General features: G+C 36.3%; 2 protein-coding genes across 10 annotated transcripts; both read right to left on the bottom strand.

Annotated features, from left to right (window-relative positions):
* Positions 1-182: 182 nt before the first annotated feature.
* On the bottom strand, positions 183-12,539 carry LOC125249083 (protein FAM133-like). Of its 8 annotated transcripts, none has more exons than XM_048161279.1 (13): positions 12,377-12,536; positions 10,643-10,707; positions 7,367-7,477; positions 7,178-7,294; positions 6,733-6,828; positions 4,625-4,693; positions 3,669-3,743; positions 3,414-3,515; positions 2,867-2,983; positions 2,444-2,473; positions 2,112-2,168; positions 1,926-2,036; positions 183-1,529 (listed from the first exon to the last, which is right to left on the bottom strand). In XM_048161279.1, the coding sequence occupies exons 1-13, from the start codon at positions 12,420-12,422 to the stop codon at positions 1,257-1,259; spliced, it is 1,269 nt and encodes a 422-aa protein (XP_048017236.1). In that variant the 5' UTR covers positions 12,423-12,536; the 3' UTR covers positions 183-1,256. The 8 variants fall into 8 exon arrangements, with proteins under 8 accessions (XP_048017236.1, XP_048017237.1, XP_048017238.1 ...); XM_048161280.1 differs by having other exon boundaries at positions 4,625-4,690; XM_048161281.1 differs by having other exon boundaries at positions 7,367-7,468; positions 12,377-12,533.
* A 616-nt stretch (positions 12,540-13,155) lies between these two features.
* Positions 13,156-17,424, bottom strand: LOC125249082. Of its 2 annotated transcripts, none has more exons than XM_048161278.1 (4): positions 17,314-17,424; positions 16,975-17,201; positions 15,824-15,871; positions 13,156-15,733 (listed from the first exon to the last, which is right to left on the bottom strand). In XM_048161278.1, the coding sequence occupies exon 4, from the start codon at positions 15,612-15,614 to the stop codon at positions 14,181-14,183; it is 1,434 nt and encodes a 477-aa protein (XP_048017235.1). In that variant the 5' UTR covers positions 15,615-15,733; positions 15,824-15,871; positions 16,975-17,201; positions 17,314-17,424; the 3' UTR covers positions 13,156-14,180. The 2 variants fall into 2 exon arrangements, with proteins under 2 accessions (XP_048017235.1, XP_048017234.1); XM_048161277.1 differs by having other exon boundaries at positions 17,309-17,416.
* Positions 17,425-22,632: the final 5,208 nt, after the last annotated feature.

The following is a 22,632-nucleotide window of genomic DNA, read 5'->3' as shown; positions in this document are numbered from 1 at the left end:
TGTCCCTTCAGTGTCATGTACTCATGAGTTCTGCTCACTGTCATTAATGTGACAAATATCCAGACTATAAAACTATTGCATGTGGATAAATGTGCCTGCCAAATGCTCAAATCTTAAATAAACCAACTGCAACCTGCTGAAAAAAATAAAATAATGCTTTAAAAAATACAGATTGCTCATTATTTAGCTGATATATTTATTAATGTTAACAAATGAGACCTTTTTGTAAAGTTACACCAGTTAACTTACTAGCAGCCCGAGATGTAAAGTATCCAGGTGTGGTTTTCATTTAATTTTCTGCTCCACAAACTCTCTCAGGTAGATTATTATTGTACAGAATGACACAAAACACCATTTTTAGATGAACTGTATATTTTTGTTTACAAGCTTTTAATATATTTAAATAGTACCATTCACAATCAAATCGTTCTTTGACTCTTAATTCAGAATTAATGTTGGCATGTTATTATTTTTTTTTGGTAACTTTAAATTGCAAGCAAGCAAGATACAGCTGTTGGGTTAAAATATCAGATGTATTTAAGTGCTGCATCTATCTCATAAAAACCACATAATTAATGACTTCTAAACATAGAATTTCACATATTTTCAAAGCCCAAATTTTAACTGATCATATGCATTAATGTCTTAACATCTTCCTAACACCATGACAAAAAAGTACTGTGGTAGTACCATGGCACAGTGATGGTATCAATTGGTAATTTTTTTTTTTCTTATTCAAGTAAATAATCAGTGCTTTTAAGAAATATCTAATTTAGGTAATAGCGAAAATTGCAGATATAAATGCTAATTTATACCTGCAATTTTATATTATCTTATATTATATTATATTTTGTGAATATTCATCAAAGAAGCTCATCAAATTATGAAAAAAGTTCATGAAGACAAACTTTAACATTGGCTTGAGAAAGCATGACCAGGAAGTTTAAAAAAGTTTTAAAAGCTTGAAGTTTGAAGGTTTTCAATTATTTGAAGTAGTTAGAAGTTTAAAATAGTTTTAAAGCTTAAAGTTTTAAGGGTTTGAAGGCAATACAGTCTATCAGAAAACAGATTTTTGTTGGTCACAGAGCTTATTTTCTGCTATAATCCAAAAGCCAATGGAAAATTCCTATTGGGCATTGTCAAAGGAACCAGAGTGATGCTAACATACGGGTTGGCCTTCAAAAATACATAATCAGAATAAGTCCAATAAAACATGGTACTGTCATGGTACTTTTTTGTAAGCGTTTCTAGGGCCCTTAAGGTGTGTTGTATCTGCTGGTCTCCAGTGTGTTTCTCTGAGGATGTCCCATCAGGCTCTCCATGGCGGTCAGAGGCCTGCGGGTGGCGCTGCTGCTCTTCTGTGAGGCTTCGCTCAGATGATCAGAAGGCAAGCTGGAGGCAACCGGAGATGGAGAAACCTGAGAATCACGACTGTAATCTGTCGTGCTGAGAGACTCCAAACCCCCAGATTCTCCTTCAGTCTTCGGCGAGGTGTTCTCTCCATCCTTATCATCCGCTTTTGCTTTCATCTACAGAGGAATAATGAGAGAGGTTCAGTTTAAATATAAAAGCACTTCACATTTATGAACAAACTCATGCATTAGTGTGAGAAGCCATGGTAGACGTCAGGAAGGATAACTGAACTTCCTCAATATTTCAAGAAAATAATACCAACATTATTGGAAACAATAAGGCCCTATTAGTGAATGTTCGTTAATGCAATAACTAATGTGACTTATTGTGAAGTGTTACCAGAGTTTGTAAGTAGATGGAGATTTCATTGTTAGTAAATCATTTAAAGATTTCTGAATTACTTATGAAAACATTAAGAGCAGCTCCTGAGGTCATTCAGACACTTTTAGGTTCATATGTTTCTCATGTACTCTGTGTGAATATTTCATAAAGTGAGATTTTACTTCACATACCTTATTTTTCCCTTTCTTATGTTTCTTCTTTTTCTTCTTCTTCTTCTTCTTCTTCTCATCATGACTGTCAGAAGATGAGGATGAGGAGCTACTTGATGACGAAGATGATTCCTTTATGAAGCAAGAAAGATATTTAGTGAGTGTTTTCATATACATCTGCAGTAAATCTATAGAAATAAATCTGACCTTCACTTTCTTCTTCTTTTTCTTCTTCTTCTTCTTCTTTTTCTTCTTTTTGTCATCCTCACTGTCAGATGACGATGAAGAGCTACTCGAAGATGAAGATGAATCCTTAAACAAACAGGAAAAAATAGCATGTATATCATGGCCACAATATAATAATTCATTTCCTATTTACTAAATCATGCGCATGATATAATTTGTTCCCTTGACTAAATAAATGGTACTTTTACTTTCTTTCACATGCATCTGTGTAGCAAAACTACATCAATAAATCTGACCTTCACTTTCTTTTTCTTTTTCTTCTTCTTCTTCTTCTTTTTCTTCTTTTTGTCATCCTCACTGTCAGATGATGATGAAGATGAATCCTTAAACAATAAAATAAAAGGTTTGTATTTTACTTCAGAGTACTTCTATGAAACAGCAGTAGAAAAGAATCAAGGAAAACCCAAAAAAATGTAATTAATAAACTGATATTGACTTAATAATTTGTACTCTTACTTTTTACGGAGCCCCATACATGACATGTAGTAAAAATATGTACATCGTGGCCAAGATATAATAATTAGTTCCTTCATTTACTAAATCGTGTGCACAATATAATATTTTTTCCCCTAGTTTTACAAAAAATTTTGTACACAATATAATAATTAGTTCCCTCTTTTTACTAAATCTTACGCACGATATAATTTGTTCATTCGACAAAATTGATTTTATTTTCATTTGCATCTTTGCAACAAAACTACATTAATGAATCTGACCTTTACTTTCTTTTTCTTCTTCTTCTTCTTCTTTTTCTTCTTCTTTTTCTTTTTCTTCTTTTTGTCATCCTCACTGTCAGATGATGATGAAGAGCTACTCGAAGATGAAGATGAATCCTTATAGAATTAAAGAAAAGGCTTGTATTTTACTTCAGAGTACTTCTATGAAACGGTAGAAAACATTTAAGAAAAAACAAAAAACGAAATAAATAAACTCATATTGAATAAATAATTGGATTTGGTACTTTTACTTTCTACGGAGCCCCGCACATGACATGCTTAAAAAAACCTGTATATCATGGCCAAGATATAATATGTTTCCTCATTTTACTAAATCGTAGCCATGATATAATAATTAATTTCCTTTTTTATTTAAAATCAAAAAGAGGGAACAAATTATTATATCATATGCATGATTTAGTTAAAACAGGGAACAAATTAGTAAATCATGACCATATACATATGCATGTGTCATGTGCGGCTCCATAACTCTTTTCACATGCATGAGTGAAACTGCAGTAAACTGCATATCGAAAATGAATTCTACCTTCACTTTCTTTTTCTTTTTCTTTTTCTTCTTCTTCTTCTTTTTGTCATCTTCACTGTCAGAGGATGAAGAAGAGCTGTCTGATGATGACGATGATGAAACCTGAGGATTGAGAGGTTAATCTGCATTTACATTCATTTTCTAAGCAAATGGCGTCTGAATTGTGGCAGATTGATCTAGACCTTAGAATCGAGAATGAATCCAATAAACACATTCATTTAAGTTCAAAGTCACATAGCTCATTTCTGTCCTTACTTTCTTCTTCTTCTTCTTTTTCTTCTTCTTCTTCATGTCATCATCACTGTCGGATGATGAAGAGGAGCTGGAATCCTGTTGGGAATAACAGCATGCCAACATGGTTTATTAAAGCAATAATACCCTCAGAGTCACGAATCATCGTAATCTTTCACCAAAATGTAATAACTCCAACTCTATTCTTGTCTTTCTGTTTTTCACATTACTTTTCATGACCTAATCAATTCACACTGGATAAAGTCTGTTCCACTCAAATACATCAGATTATCAGAATTAAAAAATGGGTATCAACTTCACAAAAATAATACACCAATAATCAAACACAAAATCAATAATAATACACCATAAATACATTTATTTAGTAATATTTCATTAGTTTAACTGTAGGATGTTTTCAGTAGGATTTAATTATCAGCTATTTTACTTCAGTCAGCCTTTACTGTTTGAATTATTAATTTTACTATGTAACTTATAATAATATGTGATTTAGTAGCTTATGATGAAGCTTAAAGGGTTAGTTTAACCAAAAATGAAATTTCTGTCATTATTTACTTCCCCTCATGTTGTTCCACACCCGTAAGACCTTCGTTCATCTTCAGAACACAAATTAAGATATTTTTGATCAAATCCGATGGCTCAGTGAGGCCTGCATTGACAGCAAGATAATTAACAATTTTTAATGCCCAGAAAGCTACTAAAGACATATTTAAAACAGTTCATGTGACTACAGTGGTTCAATATCCACTAGATATTGTTGAATAAAGTCGTTATTTGGGGGGGAGGGGGGTTGGCACACAAAAATAATTATTTTCACTTTATAATATTAAAGTTGAACCACTATATCTTAATATCAAAATATCTTAATTTGTGATCTGAAGATTAACGAAGGTCTTACGGCTGTAGAATGACATGAGGGTGAGTGATTAATGACATTATTTCAACCCTTTAAATCTTACTTTATCCTTCTTTTCCTTGTGTTTTTTCTTCTTCTTCTCCTCATCCTCACTGTCCGAACTACATTCCTTCTGAGAGACAGAGATGTCATTTGTAATGAGTTTAGTGCATTAAAATTATGATTAGCAAATTTCTGACTAATTAGGCTGATACATAATGAGCAGGAGATCTGTTACCTATTACACCTGTTACACTGGCAGTGACTGAGAAACTGTTTTTTTTTTTAAACACTAATGAAGCAAAACTTTCATTCATTCACATTTCATATTGAGGAGTGTATCTGGGTTCATGACACACAAACCTTCTTCTTTTTCTTTACTTTCTTCTTTTTGTCTTTCTGTTTGTCATCCACTCCCTCATCATCAGACATATGACCATCATCCCTGGCAGAGGTCAAGTCCGCAGACTCAGCAGGAAGTGCTGCAGAGGACAGGAAGTTGCTTTTGCATTAGTCATGTGACCACTGTGGGAGTTTTGAAACAATCCTCACACGCAGTGTTATTTTAGTATCATTGAAATACTATATTTTTAATTCAATTTTATTCTTGTATTTTCCATTTTCATTTTAGTTAATCTTTTTAGTAATTCTGATGTGTTTCTGTCATTTTTATTATATATATATAATTTTAAGTAACGAAAATATTTTTTATTGATTTTAGTATTAATATTATATATACAGTTTTAGTCATTTTGGGTATTTTTGCCATTTTATTATATATACAGTATTTATTATATTAATAACTAATGTGAGTGTGTGTGTATATATATATATATATATATATATATATATATATATATATATATATATATATATATATATATGTGTGTGTGTGTGTGTTTTTTTTAACTAAAGTTGAACTAAATGAAAATAAGAAAAGCTTTTTGGTAACTACCTGAACAAAAAAAAAAGTTTTATTTCAAGTAATGAATTTATTTATTTATTTGATTTTAATTTTAATTTAGTCATACATTTCCATTTCCATTTTCACATTTCCATGTTTTTGTCATTTTTATTGTTTAGCAGTTTTTAATGTGTATTTTTTTTAAATTATTTTTTATGTTTATTACTTTTTTATTTTGGCAAAAGTAATTATTATATATTATATTTTATTTCAAGTAAAAAAAAAAAGTTTTTTTATGGGTTTTGGTTTTAGTCAGCTAAACCTTTACTCACATGTTTAGATCAACATAGATATATATTCTATTATTAATAATTTTTAATAATATAATAATTTGATTATATTATGCATTTTTATGGCTTTTCTCGCCCATAAAAAAACCTAAATTTCTATAAATCCTTGACTTAGGGAAAAAGGTTTTGAATCCCGCTTTCTCCTCCAATATTCAAAGGGACACACTGGACACATCTCGAGAGTTAAAACGTCTGAACAGGATTAAACTACACTAATATCTAAATAAATAAATAAAAGCAGTTCACCAGATGAAGATGAAGAGACAGTCACACAGTCGTCTGTCAGCTTTCCACCTTCCTGTTTCAGCTCAAGCACCTGCGACAGACAGAGAATTAAACCCACATTGACTCGATGTCATCCTAGATGGCAAGGAGATTAAATGGAAACTGAATTCTCCAGTTTCTCAGGTGTTTGTGTGACTAATGTTCTCACCTTCTTGTCCTTCTCTCCATCTGAGCCGCCCCAGAGTCCTGCATAAACAACATTATATTATAATGAGCTCGATTCTGTTCAATTTGATTTTAACACTTTGAACTTACTTTGAAACTACTTTTTAAAGCTCTCTAAAGAGTCACAGAGAAGTGAGTCAGACGTATTGTGTCGATTATTGACAGATCCACCGTACGGCAATTAAAGCAGCGGCCGTTAGTGTTGGACAATATCACACTTTGATTCATGTATAATGACTGCTGTGACTCATGACTAATTTTTTTGAGCCGTTATCTTTTCATAATCATTCTTATGTTTTGTTGGAGTATTTGAGACACACTCACAGATGAACATCTTGAACATGAAATTCAAATGAGTCCAATTTCATTTCCTAAATGAATGTTTTGGATCATGTTGACTTTTCTGTCTGCATTTAAATAAAATTTGATGATTTTTAGAACTTTTTGAGTCTTCTTGCTGCATTGTACCTTCTTCTTTTTCTTCTTTTTGTCCTTCTTCTTCTTCTTCTTTTTCGTCTTCTCTTCATCTTCACTGGAGCTGTCAGAGGAAGAACTGCTTGAATCCTAACAGACAGCGGCACAGGAAGAAGAGGATGTTTAACTTGCATTAAACAACTAAAGTGGGTCGCGCACCGGACGAGAAGCGCAGTGCTGTGTCTAGGACAACTCACATGTAGAGTGAAGTTTACTCTTACTAGCTGGCCTCTGTTACATATATATTACCTATGAAGGCAATAAATGAATCAATGACTGTTATAACGCAGGCAAAAGTTATATATGATTTAGAGCAACAAACACTCATAGAAAACAAACTGCTTCGAATAGTAAAGACGTGGCGCAGTGTGATGCAGCGCTGTGCTTCTCGTCCAGTGATGACCCCCTTAACAAAACACAAAAATGCTTCTTGCTGTACCTTCATCTTCTTTTTAGTCTTCTTTTTCTTCTTCTTCTTCTTCTTCTTTTTCTTGTGATCATCCTCACTGTCTGATGAGGAAGATGAGCTTTCAGAGGAGGAAGATGAGCTGGAATGCTGAGAAACAGAGACAGATTTCAGATTCCAGACAGATGCTGTTGAAATAATAAATCCCCCTGAACTTCATACCTTTCTCTTCTTCTTCCTCTTCTTCTTCTTCATTTTTTTCTTCTTCTTGTTCTTCTTTTTCTTTTTCTTCTTCTTTTTATCATTCTCACTGTCAGTTGAATCCTGGGGAAACTAAGTGAAATTAATCATGCACTAAAAAGATAGGCAATCAACAAAATGTGTGATATTATCTTTCAAATTAGAAAGTAAAACCATTAAAAATGAAAAGCAGGGTAATTATTGTTAACTAAACTATTAAACATTTCTGTTCATTGAAATGAAGCTGAAATAAAATAAAATATAAATATTAGTTGAACAACTTAAACTAAGCAAAAATTATAAATGCTAAATAAGTTTAAGTTGAAGCAATATACAGTGGGTACGGAAAGTATTCAGACCCCCTTAAATTTTTCACTCTTTGTTATATTGCAGCCATTTGCTAAAATCATTTAAGTTAATTTTTTTTCCTCATTAATGTACACACAGCACCCCATATTGACAGAAAAACACAGAATTGTTGACATTTTTGCAGATTTATTAAAAAAGAAAAACTGAAATATCACATGGTCCTAAGTATTCAGACCGTTTGCTGTGACACTCATATATTTAACTCAGGTGCTGTCCATTTCTTCTGATCATCCTTGAGATGGTTCTACACCTTCATTTGAGTCCAGCTGTGTTTGATTATACTGATTGGACTTGATTAGGAAAGCCACGCACCTGTCTATATATAACCTTACAGCTCACAGTGCATGTCAGAGCAAATGAGAATCATGAGGTCAAAGGAACTGCCTGAAGAGCTCAGAGACAGAATTGTGGCAAGGCACAGATCTGGCCAAGGTTACAAAAAAAATTCTGCTGCACTTAAGGTTCCTAAGAGCACAGTGGCCTCCATAATCCTTAAATGGAAGAGGTTTGGGTCGACCAGAACCCTTCCTAGAGCTGGCCGTCCGGCCAAACTGAGCTATCGGGGGAGAAGAGCCTTGGTGAGAGAGGTAAAGAAGAACCCAAAGATCACTGTGGCTGAGCTCCAGAGATGCAGTCGGGAGATGGGAGAAAGTTGTAGAAAGTCAACCATCACTGCAGCCCTCCACCAGTCGGGGCTTTATGGCAGAGTGGCCCGACGGAAGCTTCTCCTCAGTGCAAGACACATGAAAGCCCGCATGGAGTTTGCCAAGATGGTGAGAAATAAGATTCTCTGGTCTGATGAGACCAAGTAGAACTTTTTGGCCTTAATTCTAAGCGGTATGTGTGGAGAAAACCAGGCACTGCTCATCACCTGTCCAATACAGTCCCAACAGTGAAGCATGGTGGTGGCAGCATCATGCTGTGGGGTGTTTTTCAGCTGCAGGGACAGGACGACTGGTTGCAATCGAGGGAAAGATGAATGCGGCCAAGTACAGGGATATCCTGGACGAAAACCTTCTCCAGAGTGCTCAGGACCTCAGACTGGGCCGAAGGTTTACCTTCCAACAAGACAATGACCCTAAGCTCACAGCTAAAATAATGAAGGAGTGGCTTCACAACAACTCTGTGACTGTTCTTGAATGGCCCAGCCAGAGCCCTGACTTAAACCCAATTGAGCATCTCTGGAGAGACCTAAAAATGGCTGTCCACCAACGTTTACCATCCAACCTGACAGAACTGGAGAGGATCTGCAAGGAGGAATGGCAGAGGATCCCCAAATCCAGGTGTGAAAAACTTGTTGCATCTTTCCCAAAAAGACTCATGGCTGTATTAGATCAAAAGGGTGCTTCTACTAAATACTGAGCAAAGGGTCTGAATACTTAGGACCATGTGATATTTCAGTTTTTCTTTTTTAATAAATCTGCAAAAATGTCAACAATTCTGTGTTTTTCTGTCAATATGGGGTGCTGTGTGTCAGGGACGTGCACAGGAATTTTGAGGGGCAGTTGCTCTGACCTAAAAAAAGGGCACTCCCCTACCAACACCCCCCCTCACGGGCTATATGAAGGACTGAGAATAACCGTGGTATAAGCGGAATAATTGACTCCGCTTCGAGTCGTGACCGAATCACCACCTCAGGTGTGCATTATTTTTCTAATAATTCAACGGCCCGTCGTCAATTATTCCTTACTTGAATCACAGCTTAAATAGTGTTTTGACATCGACAACCCAAGTGCATTTTACCTCAAACTTGCGTCTAGTTAACTTTCTAAAGTAGCAATCGCTTCTCAGGTCGACATTAACACACTGACAAAATTATATTCAGAATTAAAAATATTTTTATACCACTTTTTAATGTGTGATTGAGTAAAGGTTTTCACGAGATACCAACCTTTCGCGAACTTGCTTCCAATACTCGTTCTCATGGAGGGGCTGTGCGCGCGCGAGACGCGAGTATGTGAGAGACGCGTGAGTGAGAGACGCAGGGAAATGAAATGCAGCTGAACGTTTGCTCTATGAAAGACATTGACAAAGACGAAAACTAAGGACATTTAAGCTATAATTTTATTTTAGTTAGTTTTGCCAAACACACATTACAGTTTTGGTTAGTTATCGTTTTTTTGTAATGCCTCGTTTTTATTTTTATTTCAGTTAACGACGATGTTTTTTCCCACCTACTTTTCGTTTTTTTCGTTCGTTTTCGTTAACGATTATAACCTTACTCACCTTTCCGACAACGTTAAGTCGTCTCACCCGACAACCGCGACAATCTCCTTCTAGTGCCGCTCATGCAGGCTCAGCTCAGGTGCCGGTCGCGTGCAGCGCTGCAGCCACGTAAACAGAGTTTGCCCTTCCCCTACTGACTTTCACTTTCGGACGAGTGCCCGAATATGGAAGTGAATGAGGCTGTGCGATTTTTTTTATTTATCTAGGCCTACGTGAAATTCTGTATCCATTGTACGATTTTTTATTTCTTTTTTTCCCACCTTGGAAGAGCAACTTGAGTCGAGAAGGGCATATGGGCAGTTGCCCGGGCAACCTGAGCAACCCCCCTGTGCACGTCCCTGCTGTGTGTACATTAATGAGGAAAAAAATTTAACTTAAATGATTTTAGCAAATGGCTGCAATATAACAAAGAGTGAAAAATGTAAGGGGGTCTGAATACTTTCCGTACCCACTGTAATTACTAACTGTAAATAAATAAAAACTAAAACTGAAATAAAAATAAATTAAACCTAAATAGCAATATTAAAAAAAAAAACGGAAAAAATAGCACAGTGAAATTACTAAAAATTAAACTAAAATTAACATAAAAACTAAAAATATATTCAAAATTATAATTCAAAATAGTAATAAAACTAAAATAACAATGCAAACAGGAGTAATTACTTTGTCTTTCGTCTTTTTCTTCTCCTCGTCTCCAGCAAGAGTTAATTCAGCGTGTCCCTCCAGACCTGATAGAGACCAAACATCACAGACTAACTTAAGTTTTCATGTTTTATGAGGACTTTCCATAGAAATAATGATTTTTATACTGTACAAACTGCATATTCAATCCCCTAACCCAGTGGTTCACAAACTTTTACAGTAGAGTATTCCCTGAGGCACTTAACATTATTAATTGCATTAATTTACTTATTAATATAATAAACAAAGCAATAAATTAAACTATACAATCATTTATCTCAAATGAAATCAGTAAAACAAAAGCCATCTTTGCACTGTAGTTTAGGTGGCATGAATGCAGTTACAATGGCAAAAATAATGTTATGAGATAATGTTTTAAATAAAAAATGTTCATTTGAGAAATATGAAATGATGGTAGAAATGAAGTGGTACCTTTAAATATTAAACTAAATCCACCAGTAGATGGCGGCAAGTCACTATCTTAAAAAACGAGTCATTCATTTATTCAGTAAGGAAGCAAGCGGCTGTATTTATGAATGGATCATTGAATCATTGACTCTCACGATTCATTCAAAGCCATAGATTAATTTCACTAACAAAACAATGCACTTTTTAGTTAAAAGTGTTGCTTGGAGACGCACAACAGTTTTGCGTTGCAATACTGACAATATTGTGTTTGTTGAACTGTTGTAAATCAATGTCACATTTGCAAACATGTGGATATTCTGGAAAAATTGCATTCTTGCTCATACAATATATGACTAACATTAAAAACAAGAACTCACACAGGGTGTGTTTCTGTTCAATACAGAAGTCTTGAATCAATCTCTATGCACAGTCTATATCTATATTTGTTCTTCGGGCTAGTAAGTGATAAATCCCCACTTTTAAGAAGGGATATTGTTGAGAATGGCAGTAATGTAGTGTGATTTGCTAAGGCAGAAGGGCTTGACATTACCACCCGACAACCCGCTAAATGCGGATGGATTTCAGCAGTGGACACTAGGCACTTTGGTGGGTTGAGTTTTATATATAATAAATACATTTTCAAATGTCAAAAATATAGATTTTTCAATACATATCAATACTGAAATATCTGAAATGCTGCCAAATCGAGGAAGCAAATTGAGTTGTTTTTTGCTGCTTATTGCACTTAAACAATCAAATACACACAAAATAATGTCAAAATGCCGGTCTTGGTGAGTATTCACATAAACACAGTCAATTATGTTTTAAGTGAACATAAACAGTTGAGAAAGAAAACGCATGTGTAACAGTATAATGGATCAGTGCATCAGGTCTTAAAGTGACAGCAGCCTAATAAACCTGCTGCCAAATAATGAGATAATATTAAAAATATCTGTATGGTAGTTTCCCCCCATGGTATCGAATTGTGGCCAGTGAAAATAAAACACTAAATACAGTGACTGCTAAGCAAAAAAAATGATGTCTAGCCCTGTAAGGCAGCAAACTCTGCACAAAACCTGTCATATGCAAGTTTCAACCACAAAAGTTGAGGCAATTTGGATATAATGTAGCTATTTGACTTTTTACTGCACTATAATTTTTCATATTTTACACCAGATGTGACATTTTGCTTGTTAGGATATTTGCCATCTTTGTGGTGACATTTTGTCCACATAACATAGGGTTTACGAGGACTACACACTCACACACACACACACACACACACACCTGCCCTGTAATCCGTCTTACCTGCTTCTTCTAGAATCACCGGCTCTGCCGTCTCGCTGATTTTCATTTTCTTCTTTTTCTTCTTTTCATCCTGTTGAGGAGAGCGTGTGAGTGAGTCAATTTGGGAGCGTGACCCAGATAAGTCATGAAGAAGATGTAAATGTTTTTGTTTTGTGGTAAACACATATATTTCATAATTAGGACAGCAGCCATGAGACACACTCAACAAATCCTGTTTTACACAACCGAGCCGTGACTGTGGTTTATCACACCGTGACTCAGTCAACTTCCCTTCCTCTGCAGGAAAACGGTGGTAAATAAACCCCGAAAAGTACAAAAAACGTGTGTATGCTAAAGTATACAATGACTATTGGCTGTCCAGCTCCAAAAATAAATAAATAAATAATAAATAAATAAAACAATTAAATAAAAATATAATAAATATACTGCAAAACTATAAATGTAAAATAAAATTAATTGCTATCCACAAAAATAAAAATCAATTTGTCTTACATGGAGGAACAAAATGGGTTTGGAAGAACAAAGAAAAAAACATCATAAAGAGAAAAGACAATATTTTCCCCCTTTTATTGGTTCAACTAATTTTTTTTATTATTTAAATAATCATCAAAAGAATGCAAATCACTGTAGAAACTGGTTAATCACTCTGTTCCTCTTTTTGCTTTAATGCTTCATGTTAAAAACAGCTGAACTTCCCCATATAACCGCAGGTGATGGAGTGTTTATGAATGCTAAAAGCTGATTTGGTGAACTCTGTCGGCCTGATTGGTGGCTATGTGTTCACACAAATAACTTTTTATTTTAATGTTTCAATATGCGTTGACACAAATGACTTTATTTAAATATTTCATCAATAAACATGGCGTCGAGTTGTTAGAAATGAATGAACCTATGAATCGGCTTTTTGAACCGGTTCACTGAGCGGAACTGTCCGAAAAGAGCCAGTTCGCGGAAATTAATCAGACTTTGCATCACTAAAATACAATATATAAAACCCAAAATAAACAAACTTACATTGTTTATGAATACACACACGTTACAAGCATCAAGCAGCTCCAAAGTCTCACAGTCCATCATGCGTCACTGCAGGCATTTATAAATCAGGACACATTAGTACATGGCTTCAGTGATTGGCTAATTAACAAAGGGTGCATACTAGTCAATAAGCATTTAATTAGGGAGGAGCCAGGATTGAACAAGAAAAGTTGGGGCATAGTAAGAAAATAAACAAAATAACAGTGACCAAAAATACACTTCCAAATAAAGACAAAAATTATTATTGTTTTTCCACATTTTAGAATAATAGAACAGTCATCAGAACTATGAAACACAAAGTTGAAAAATGGGAATTATATATATATATATATATATATATATATATATATATATATATATATATATATATATATATATATATATATATATATATATATATTATATACTTTATTACTTTATTCATTTCCTCAAAAAGACTTCATAGGACTACCACACTGGATTCTTTTACAAAGCATTGGGGGTTTGTGCTATTACATCCATGTTTATATATAAAAATTATACAAAATAGTTTAATAAAGAAAGCCAGAAATACATAAAGATATGTTTGTTTACAAAATTAATTTCAAGCATTTAAGTATAAGCCCTCAGATCAAAAGGTTATAGAAAGCATTTCTGAATGGTGTGCATATATATTTATATACTGTATAGAGTCATAAATACATTACATATATCTATTTTCAATAAAGTGGAAAAACCTTTACTAAAAACACTGTACACACATCAAACACAGGCACCACCAGTATCATCATTAAACATGTGGTGGGCTTATTCTGACTTCAAATCCAACACTATGTAACTCTCCATTTCCATCTTCTCCCGCCCATTTCACTTTCCTTTTCATTTGCTTGTTAAATTTTGTATCACGTTCTATGATGTTCAGCCAAGGCTGTTTCTCAAAATCCCCAATTTTCAACTTGAAGTGCTTTAGCAATTCTCTGTTGCCTATTGTTGCCTCTTCTTTCAATACTTCATTTTCTTCCAATTGTCCTTCGAATTTTGGTGTTTCATTGGGCATCAGATAGAATTCCGGCTCTCTTACTGTCCAGTCCTCGTTCTCCACAATCACTACCTTAAAGAAGTGAGTTGGCACTGCTTTCCCTCCCAAATAACAATCATTCTCAATATTGTTGCTTCTCTTTCTGCGTTTTGCATTTCTTTCTTTTCCACAGTAAAGTGGTCCAGTGTACACATGGACATTATGAACATTGACATCCATAGCTGTGTCTCGACAATGTTGCTCCAACATACTCCATATGCCCTTGTTTAAGCTCTTATCCTGTGGTACCATGTTGCTCATCAAATAAGTGTCATGATAGGCTTCCTGACACCACCTGTGATTGGCCGCCGCAGCAAGATGACCTTGATTAAACTCTTTTGTCTCAAATTCCTTCCTTCCAAAGCTCATTTGCTCCTTACATTTGTCCTTTAAAGTTTCCTTGTTTAATATCTCATACACCCAATCAGCATTATTGGTTTCATCGTTGAATGACATGATGTAAGATTTTCTTTTCCTTATTTCATTGTGTGAAGGAGGTCGGTCTATTAGTTTATAGAGAGATCTGTCGTTTAGATCTACATTTGTGTAAGGGGTTTCACCAAACATTTCTGAGAATGGGATCCGAATGTAGACAGGCCTAGTTGCAGGATTAGATGTTGACTTACATGGCCCTGGAGGTCTCATCTTCTCCGGTTCAGCAGTTGAGACAGTTGATGGGACTTCTGAGTCTTCTGTCATGCTTTGTTCTGTTCCACAAGCTTGCTCATTACTGTCTGTTCTTAACGGAAGATCGCTCGGACTCGACTCTGCGCAACTCTGGGATAAATTGCCCTCCATCGGATTAGACTGTGCTGAATTCCTGTTGCACTCATCCTCATACAACTTCATTTTTATCACCTGCAACAATATCACAATGGCCCAGTGTCTTCTTCTGCTTGATTTTATATCCATTCGTTGTGTTTTTCCCCAAGCTCGTTTGATATCATCAGCTGGCCAGCAATTACTATGATCTATATTAATGTCATATTTTTCTTCAATCACTTTTTTAGCCTCATGTAAGCACTCGAACCCGTTAACATACAATAACAAATCCTTAACTATGTCATCTAAACTGTCATCAGGTGGGTTTTTCCCCCCTTTCTCAAGAGTGGTTTGACTGTTTCCAGATGATTCAGAATTCATCATGATGCAACAGTGTGAAACAAAGTTAAGGAAGAAATCAGCCACAACTCAATCAGGTATGATTACTTCTTCAAGAGCTTCAACAAATAATCTTCTCTTCTTCCTGGCTAAAATAATGTGTTCTAAAACAAACAAACAAAAATCCTTTGTGTCAAAATTCTCCTTAATTTATGACTTAAATTCACTGAGTAAAACCAGATTAATGAACTCACATCAAGAGACGGTCATCTTCTGCTGCTCTGATGTATGTCAGTTCTGCTCTGCACACAACAAACACCAAAACATATTTTTAAATGTACTATATTATGCATGAAAACAGGAAAAAATAAGGTTTTTTATTAAAGGTCCCGTTTTTCGTGGTTTTTTGAAGCTTTGATTGTGTTTATAGTGTGCAATATAACATGTGTTCATGTTTCGCGTGTAAAAAAACACAGTATTTTTCACATAATTTACTTATCTGTATACCGCTGTTTCCACTGTCATAAAAACGGGCTGATGACTTCCTTGTTCTATGAAGTCCCTCCTTCAGAAATACGTAACGAGTTCTGATTGTGCCAGCGGCTCCTGTGTTGTGATTCGACAGCAGTTTAGCGCACCGTGCCCGGAAAGGTCACGCCTCTTACCATAACGTGGAGATGCATGCGCTCAGTGTTATTGTAAACATGTCTTTAATTTTACCCTATCAATTTGAGCCGGAATCAGACCCGGTGATTGGACTGCGGGATGAAAATAACAGCGTTTCGACGACATGGAGACAAACACACTCTACAAACGCAACTCTTGTGTATTCCTGTGGGCGGAGGTTAGTCAAAAAACTGTTTTAGTGACGTCATTAAAGAAGGAAGTAGAGGGATGTAGTCCAAACTGGCCGTTCGATGTAGGCGACTTCTGTTAAATAAAATATCTCGCTTGGCATTGAACTTTGAGCTTTAAAATTTTACAGATTTTATTTATACTCTAACAACAACATTACACACTAACTAAAGTTTGAAACATGGGATCACGAAGAACGGGACCTTTAAGAACACTGGGTTAGTAAAAAAAAAAAACGGTTGCTAGTTGACTCATACTCTCAAAAGGGGAAATACTTCTGTAAATTTCATGAACTATATGAATTTCATAACATCCTGCTGAAATGCCCTATTGAAGACACTTTCTCAGCCTGTGGTATGAAATGTAATGGTAGGGGGAGTGTGGGAGAGGCTTTAGACTATCTACTAGCATTCAATTTAAATGTGAACTGTTTGTTGCATTGCATAATTAACATTTTAAACATTATGTTGATCAATAGCCTAACTGTTAAGCCAAGTATTAATGTTACAGTATTTTTATAGTATTAACAGAATTGAATAGAGTCCCTTACCTCATCTGTCCTCTAGAAACAGAAAATCATCAAACTTAAGTGTTCAGTGAGAGTCCAGTAACTCTTCCAATGAAATCCGCTTAACTTTCATACGGTTGAATACGGTGAATTCTCTGTTCACATTTCAACAATGACAGTTATTCAGCTCTGTTCTTAAGTAAATGACAGACATTGAGGAGTGTTTCAGTTGCACTCTTTTTTCATTCCACTGCACTGTGATGGCGTTTCTGAAAAAGAAGAAGAAGAAGAAGAAGAAGAAAAAAAACGTTCTGTTACCAATTTGTTCATTCAGCAAAATAACATATCACTTTATGCCACTGTGTCTTTCTCTTACTGCACCTTGAATTCTTCGAAGGTTTCCGTCTGCTTGCTTGAAGCTTGAGCTCGATGATGCATCAGTAGTGCTCTGCAAGCACAGTAAAGTTGGTGTCAGGTTCCTTCTCAAGGCTGTCTCCTTAAGGGACCGTCTACAAATTTGTTTCTCAGCGTAAGATCATAAATGAAGACAAATCATTCCTTCAAAACAATGATTTTTACAGGGTTATAGCAAATAGATAGTGGTACTTGCTGTATGTGATTTTGCCAATATATAATTTTATATGTGTGCAGTACTCAGTAATTGTAGATGTAAATGATTAGTAAATCACCTGGATGTTTTCACATTCCAGTTGCTGTTGAATATTCCTAACAGACGGACTTACTACAGGTGAAATTTTGCCAAAACCTCCTTTTATATAAACAGGGACGTGCACAGACATTTTGGGGGCAGGGGCTCAAGTGGAAAAAAGGCACTTTTCATAATTATTTATTTAAAAAATAATAATAAACAAAACGTTACACAACTTCGACTTCCTTACCAATTTATGTTTTAATTCCCCCACACTCACGCAATTGTTTCATAGCCCACGGATTTCTACAAAAGTTCACATATAGAGACCATGGTATTTAGTATTCACTTATCACAAGAGCAGGCAACAGCAAAGGAAACTATGCCTAAATGTGCATGTTTTCTACACTACTATTTTCAAGTAGCTATATATTTAGAATAAATGACTGCACCAAGGAGAGGGACATAGTTTCACTAATAATTTGTTTATTTTGCACAAATCAATAAATCGTTTTAATTCTTTTGGTGTTATTGTAGTGGACAATTTTAAGATTTTGGTCTGTTTTTGCTTCCATGTCTTCTAAAATACACATTTAGTTGTTTTAAGCCCTCCATCTGTGTGCATTGGTAGATTTCTTCTAAATTAATCAAAACAACCTAATCTGCATATTTAAACACATCAAGATTTTTTTTTCCTCTGAAATGTTATAAATTCCTGCAGAGGCATTTAGCCTCTGACTAAATACTGATACCTAGTGGTCAAAAGCAATAGCAAAATTCATTATTATTAAATTGCAGACAAAGATTTTGGATAGCTAGGTTGGTTTGTATGTTTGGTGCGGAATGGGTGCGGTAGGGGGCCCAACCCATAGACTGTAAAAAAAAAAAGGATGGACAACCGCTTCCTTCCATTGTAATGAACTGAATGTAAAACGTACAACAATGGGCACTGACACGTTACACAAAAACATCATTTTGGAGCCTGGGCATGCTCAGAAGGAATCGTCAATGGAGCCCGGAGGCGGAGTCGCGGTGTCAAACTTCCGCCCAGACGACTGCGTCATCATTGATGTATTTTAAAAGAGTAGCTTCCTGTTGACGTTCAAAGTGTTGTCAAACAAAACGGCTAGCTAGACCCTCCCTCCTCCACCCCTCCATGCTTCCTGAAACAGTCATGAACGCACATTTAAAGGGGTGGTTACGTGTTTTTTTTCTAGGCTTGATTGTGTTTTTGGGGCACAGTTTAACATGTCTTAATGCTTCGTTTTTTTTAAAACACTGTATTTTTCATATATTTTATGTTTATTCTACACCTCTGTTTCCACTGTCATATGAACGGCTTGTTTGACTTCCTGCTTCTATGAAGCCACTCCCTCCGAAATACGCAATGTGCTCAGATTGGTTAGCAGGTTGGTAGCTGGCCCAGTGCGTCATGATTCGCTGAAGCGTCCGGAAACGCCACGCCCCTTACCATTCGTTATTACGCGCTTAGGTGGAAAGTAAATAATTGCGTCTATATTGCTGTATCAAATTGAGCCGAATCAGACCCAGATGAAGAGGATAAAGCAGAACCTCTGCAATCGCGTCTTTTAAAGGACGTTTATGAATGGTATTTCATTTAGTATTTGTGTCAAAGTGTTTAGATGCTGTCACTGCTGTTTGATAGCTTTCAATATACAGTTTTATCCTGATTAAAGCTTTACTGTAGCCAAATACATGACTGAGTGGTCGCATTTTTGTAAAGGTAGCGTTTAATTTATAGCATGAACAACTGTTTGTCTATGAACATAGATGTTTGTTGGTGTTTGTTGCAGTAGAACTTCGCTAACTGGCTAGCAGAAACTAGTTGCTCTTTGTATATGTCTTTGATGCATTAAAAATAGCAACAGAACTATAACATTACGTTTAAAAGACATATACAAACAATAAAACGTACTTACAGTTTGAAGCCAATAAACAGCAGCTTCTGTTTTTAAAGTGTGAACTGCTTCATCTTTCAGTAAAAGCCTTTGTGTAAATCCAGCATTGAACTCGTGTAGATTCTGGAAGCTGTCTTCAGCACCGCATCCAGTGTAGAAAATATCACAGATTATAATGGGTTCTATATCTATAAAGGGGTGTAACCACCCCTTTAAAATCATTCTTGTCGGTTATTGGCTGGAGCATGTTTATTATGTTTTGTGGTCCAGGCTGCACCAGGTAGTTTTTATTGTGTTTTTAGGCCAAAACATTTTTTGTCACATACAGCAAACATCTCCTCACTATCTGCTAGCTGCCTGTCCCCTGAACACACTTTAAAAAAAAAAAAAAAAAAAACGCGGTCTCTGTAGTCGCCACAAGCTCCGAAAACGGCAATAAAAACAAACTGGTGCAGCTGCTGCTTCATCTTTCAGTAAAAGCCTTTGTGCAAATCCAGCTGACAACTGCTGACAACAACTCATTTTTTCAGTATGCAAAATAACACAGAAATCGAAAATTAATAGTTATTTATTTATCTTCAATCTCCCCTCGAAGCCCCGACAGTCCTCAGAGAAGCTGGCAATCACGACTGTCAATCATGATGACATGCCCCGTTTCTATAGCACCAAATTGCTAGCTAAAAGAAATAAGTGACACTTGCATTTCAGACCACCTCCCTGTTATATTTGAATTTAAAGTCCCTCTCCCTGCAGCCAAATCTCTCATTCCAGCTGGTCGCCGCCGCGCCATCACATCCACCACAGCTGGAGAATTTGCTGCTGCCTTCATGAACACCACTCTTTATTCCCAGGACATCATTGGCTCTCCTCTGTTCCCAGAGGACTTCATCTCCTCCTTCCATTACACCTGCTCAGAGATTCTTAACAACATTGCTCCTTTCAGGTGCGTATCTGTCAGGACTAAACCAGACGCCTGGCTTAATGACACCACCCGCGCCCTCAGGCGGCAGTCCAGACAGACTGAGCGCAAGTGGAAGAAGGACAAGTTACATGTATCACTGGGTATATTGAGGGACAGTCTCACTGAGTATCAAAATGCTGTTAAAGCAACTAAATGTCAGTATTTGTCAAATGTTATTTCCACAAGCTGTAATCGCCCTAGAGTGCTATTTAGTACAATTCAGACTCTTACTAATCCATCTAGTAATGTTCTGCAGCATGTGACAAAGTAAACCTGTGATGATTTTCTTCATTATTTTGTTGACAATGTAGCCTCCGTTAAACAGAGCATTAACAATATGCCTAACAGTTTTGACTTGTGCTCTTCTTCTGCACTCTCGGTGTTTAATGTGTTTGAGCCAGTGTTGTTGTCTCTCCTCGCTGAGGTGGTCCAGGGGTTGAGACCGACTAGTGTCCTATGGACACTATTCCTTCCAAGGTGCTTAAACAGGTTTTTAACACAGTGGGGCCATGTCTCCTCTCATTCATAAACAGCTGCCTCAGCTTAGGTTCTGTACCAACTGCATTCAAGCACGCTGTGGTCAGGCCTTTTCTAAAAAAAAACCCAATCTTGATCCTGCTGTCCTGTCAAATTTTAGACTGGTGTCTCATTTGCCTTTCCTGTTCAAGGTTTTTAAATAGATAGTCTTCATTCAGTTACACTCTTTTCTAGAAAACAATCAAATCTTTGAAAAATTCCAGTCTGGTTTTAGAACACGACACCGCACCGAATCCGCTCTGCTGAAAGTACAGAAGGACATTCTCTTGTCCCTTGATGCGAAAAAGCCGGTGTTGCTGGTAATGTTGGACCTTACTGCAGTGTTTGACACCGTGGACCATTCAGTCCTTCTGAGATGTCTGGCCCAACAGGATGGCCTTCAGGGAACTGTGCTGCAGTGGTTTAGGTCATATTTAACAGATAGGACATTCTCTGTTATGATTGATGACATCTCCTCGTCTTCAGCCCCTATGACCTCTGGTGTGCCACAGGGATCCATCTTGGGCCCTGTTCTATTCTCTCTGTACATGCTACCTTTGGGTTCAATTATTTCAAATCACAATGTGTCCTTCCACCTGTATGCAGATGATTTACAAATCTATCTGCCGGTTGTCCCCAATTCTTCTGAGAGTCTTGAGTCCATAAACAGATGTTTGGGCGACATCAAAGTATGGCTGTCTCAGAACTTTCTCTGTTTGAATGAGGACAAAACAGAATGTATTGTTTTTGGCACATCCAACCTACCCAGTGTTTTAGCTCCAGGTCCTGTTGCATTGACCCCCCATTTTAACCACGTTGTGAAAAATTTGGGGGTGAAATTAGACAGCAGTCTAAAATTTGATAAGCAAATTGATTCGGTGGTCAGGGCAAGCTTCTTTCAGCTCCGCTTCCTAGCAAAGGTTAAACCCTTCTTGAGCCGTTGTGACCTGGAGAAAGCTATCCATGCTTTTGTTAGTTCCCGCATAGACTACTGTAATGTGCTCTATGTGGGAGTTAATCAGGCTGGTCTTCACCGTTTGCAGCTAGTGCAAAATACTGCGGCCCGCCTGCTCACTAACAGCCGGAAACACGAGCACATCACACCTGTCTTATACTCTCTGCACTGGCTCCCTGTCCAGTTCAGAATTCATTTTAAAATTTTGACATGCAGTCAATGGCCTTGCACCTTCCTATTTGTGTGAGATTTTGAGTCCTCACAGACCCAGCAGAGCTCTACGATCTGCTGGGCAACATCTGCTGAAGGTCCCCCGGTCATGGTGCAAACAGTGGGGCGACCGTTCTTTTGCAGTGGCCGGTCCAAAACTCTGGAACGCTCTGCCCATTGACTTACGTTCCATCACTGACCTGCCTTTGTTCAAAGCCAAACTTAAAACCCACTTATTTAGAATGGCTTTTAACACTTAGTGGCCCTGTGATGCTTCTCTTTATTTTAATGTTGTAATGTGCTCTGTTGACCTATTTGTATTATTACTTGTTATTTTTCTTATTACTTTATTTATCTTGTTTTATTATCTTGTTATTATTTATTTTGTTTTAATGTTGTACAGCACTTTGGTCAGCTTTGGCTGTTAGAAGGTGCTATAGAAATAAAGTTTGATTGATTGATTGATTGAGCTAAAATCAAACTTATAACA

Source organism: Megalobrama amblycephala, linkage group LG16 (assembly GCF_018812025.1).
Source record: "Megalobrama amblycephala isolate DHTTF-2021 linkage group LG16, ASM1881202v1, whole genome shotgun sequence".
Classification (NCBI taxonomy): Eukaryota; Metazoa; Chordata; class Actinopteri; order Cypriniformes; family Xenocyprididae; genus Megalobrama; species Megalobrama amblycephala.
This window is presented reverse-complemented; position numbering and strand designations above follow the sequence as displayed.

Excerpts from the sequence above, each read along its gene's own strand:
- LOC125249082 (XM_048161278.1), bottom strand. The coding sequence starts at position 15,614 with ATGATGAATTCTGAATCATCTGGAAACAGTCAAACCACTCTTGAGAAA.
- LOC125249083 (XM_048161279.1), bottom strand. The coding sequence starts at position 12,422 with ATGAAAATCAGCGAGACGGCAGAGCCGGTGATTCTAGAAGAAGCAG. Across the intron at positions 2,169-2,443 it reads CATCATCATCTGACAGTGAG|GATGACAAAAAGAAGAAAAA; the intron begins GATGACAAAAAG and ends TCTGACAGTGAG. Across the intron at positions 1,530-1,925 it reads ATAAGAAAGGGAAAAATAAG|ATGAAAGCAAAAGCGGATGA; the intron begins GTATGTGAAGTA and ends ATTCCTCTGTAG.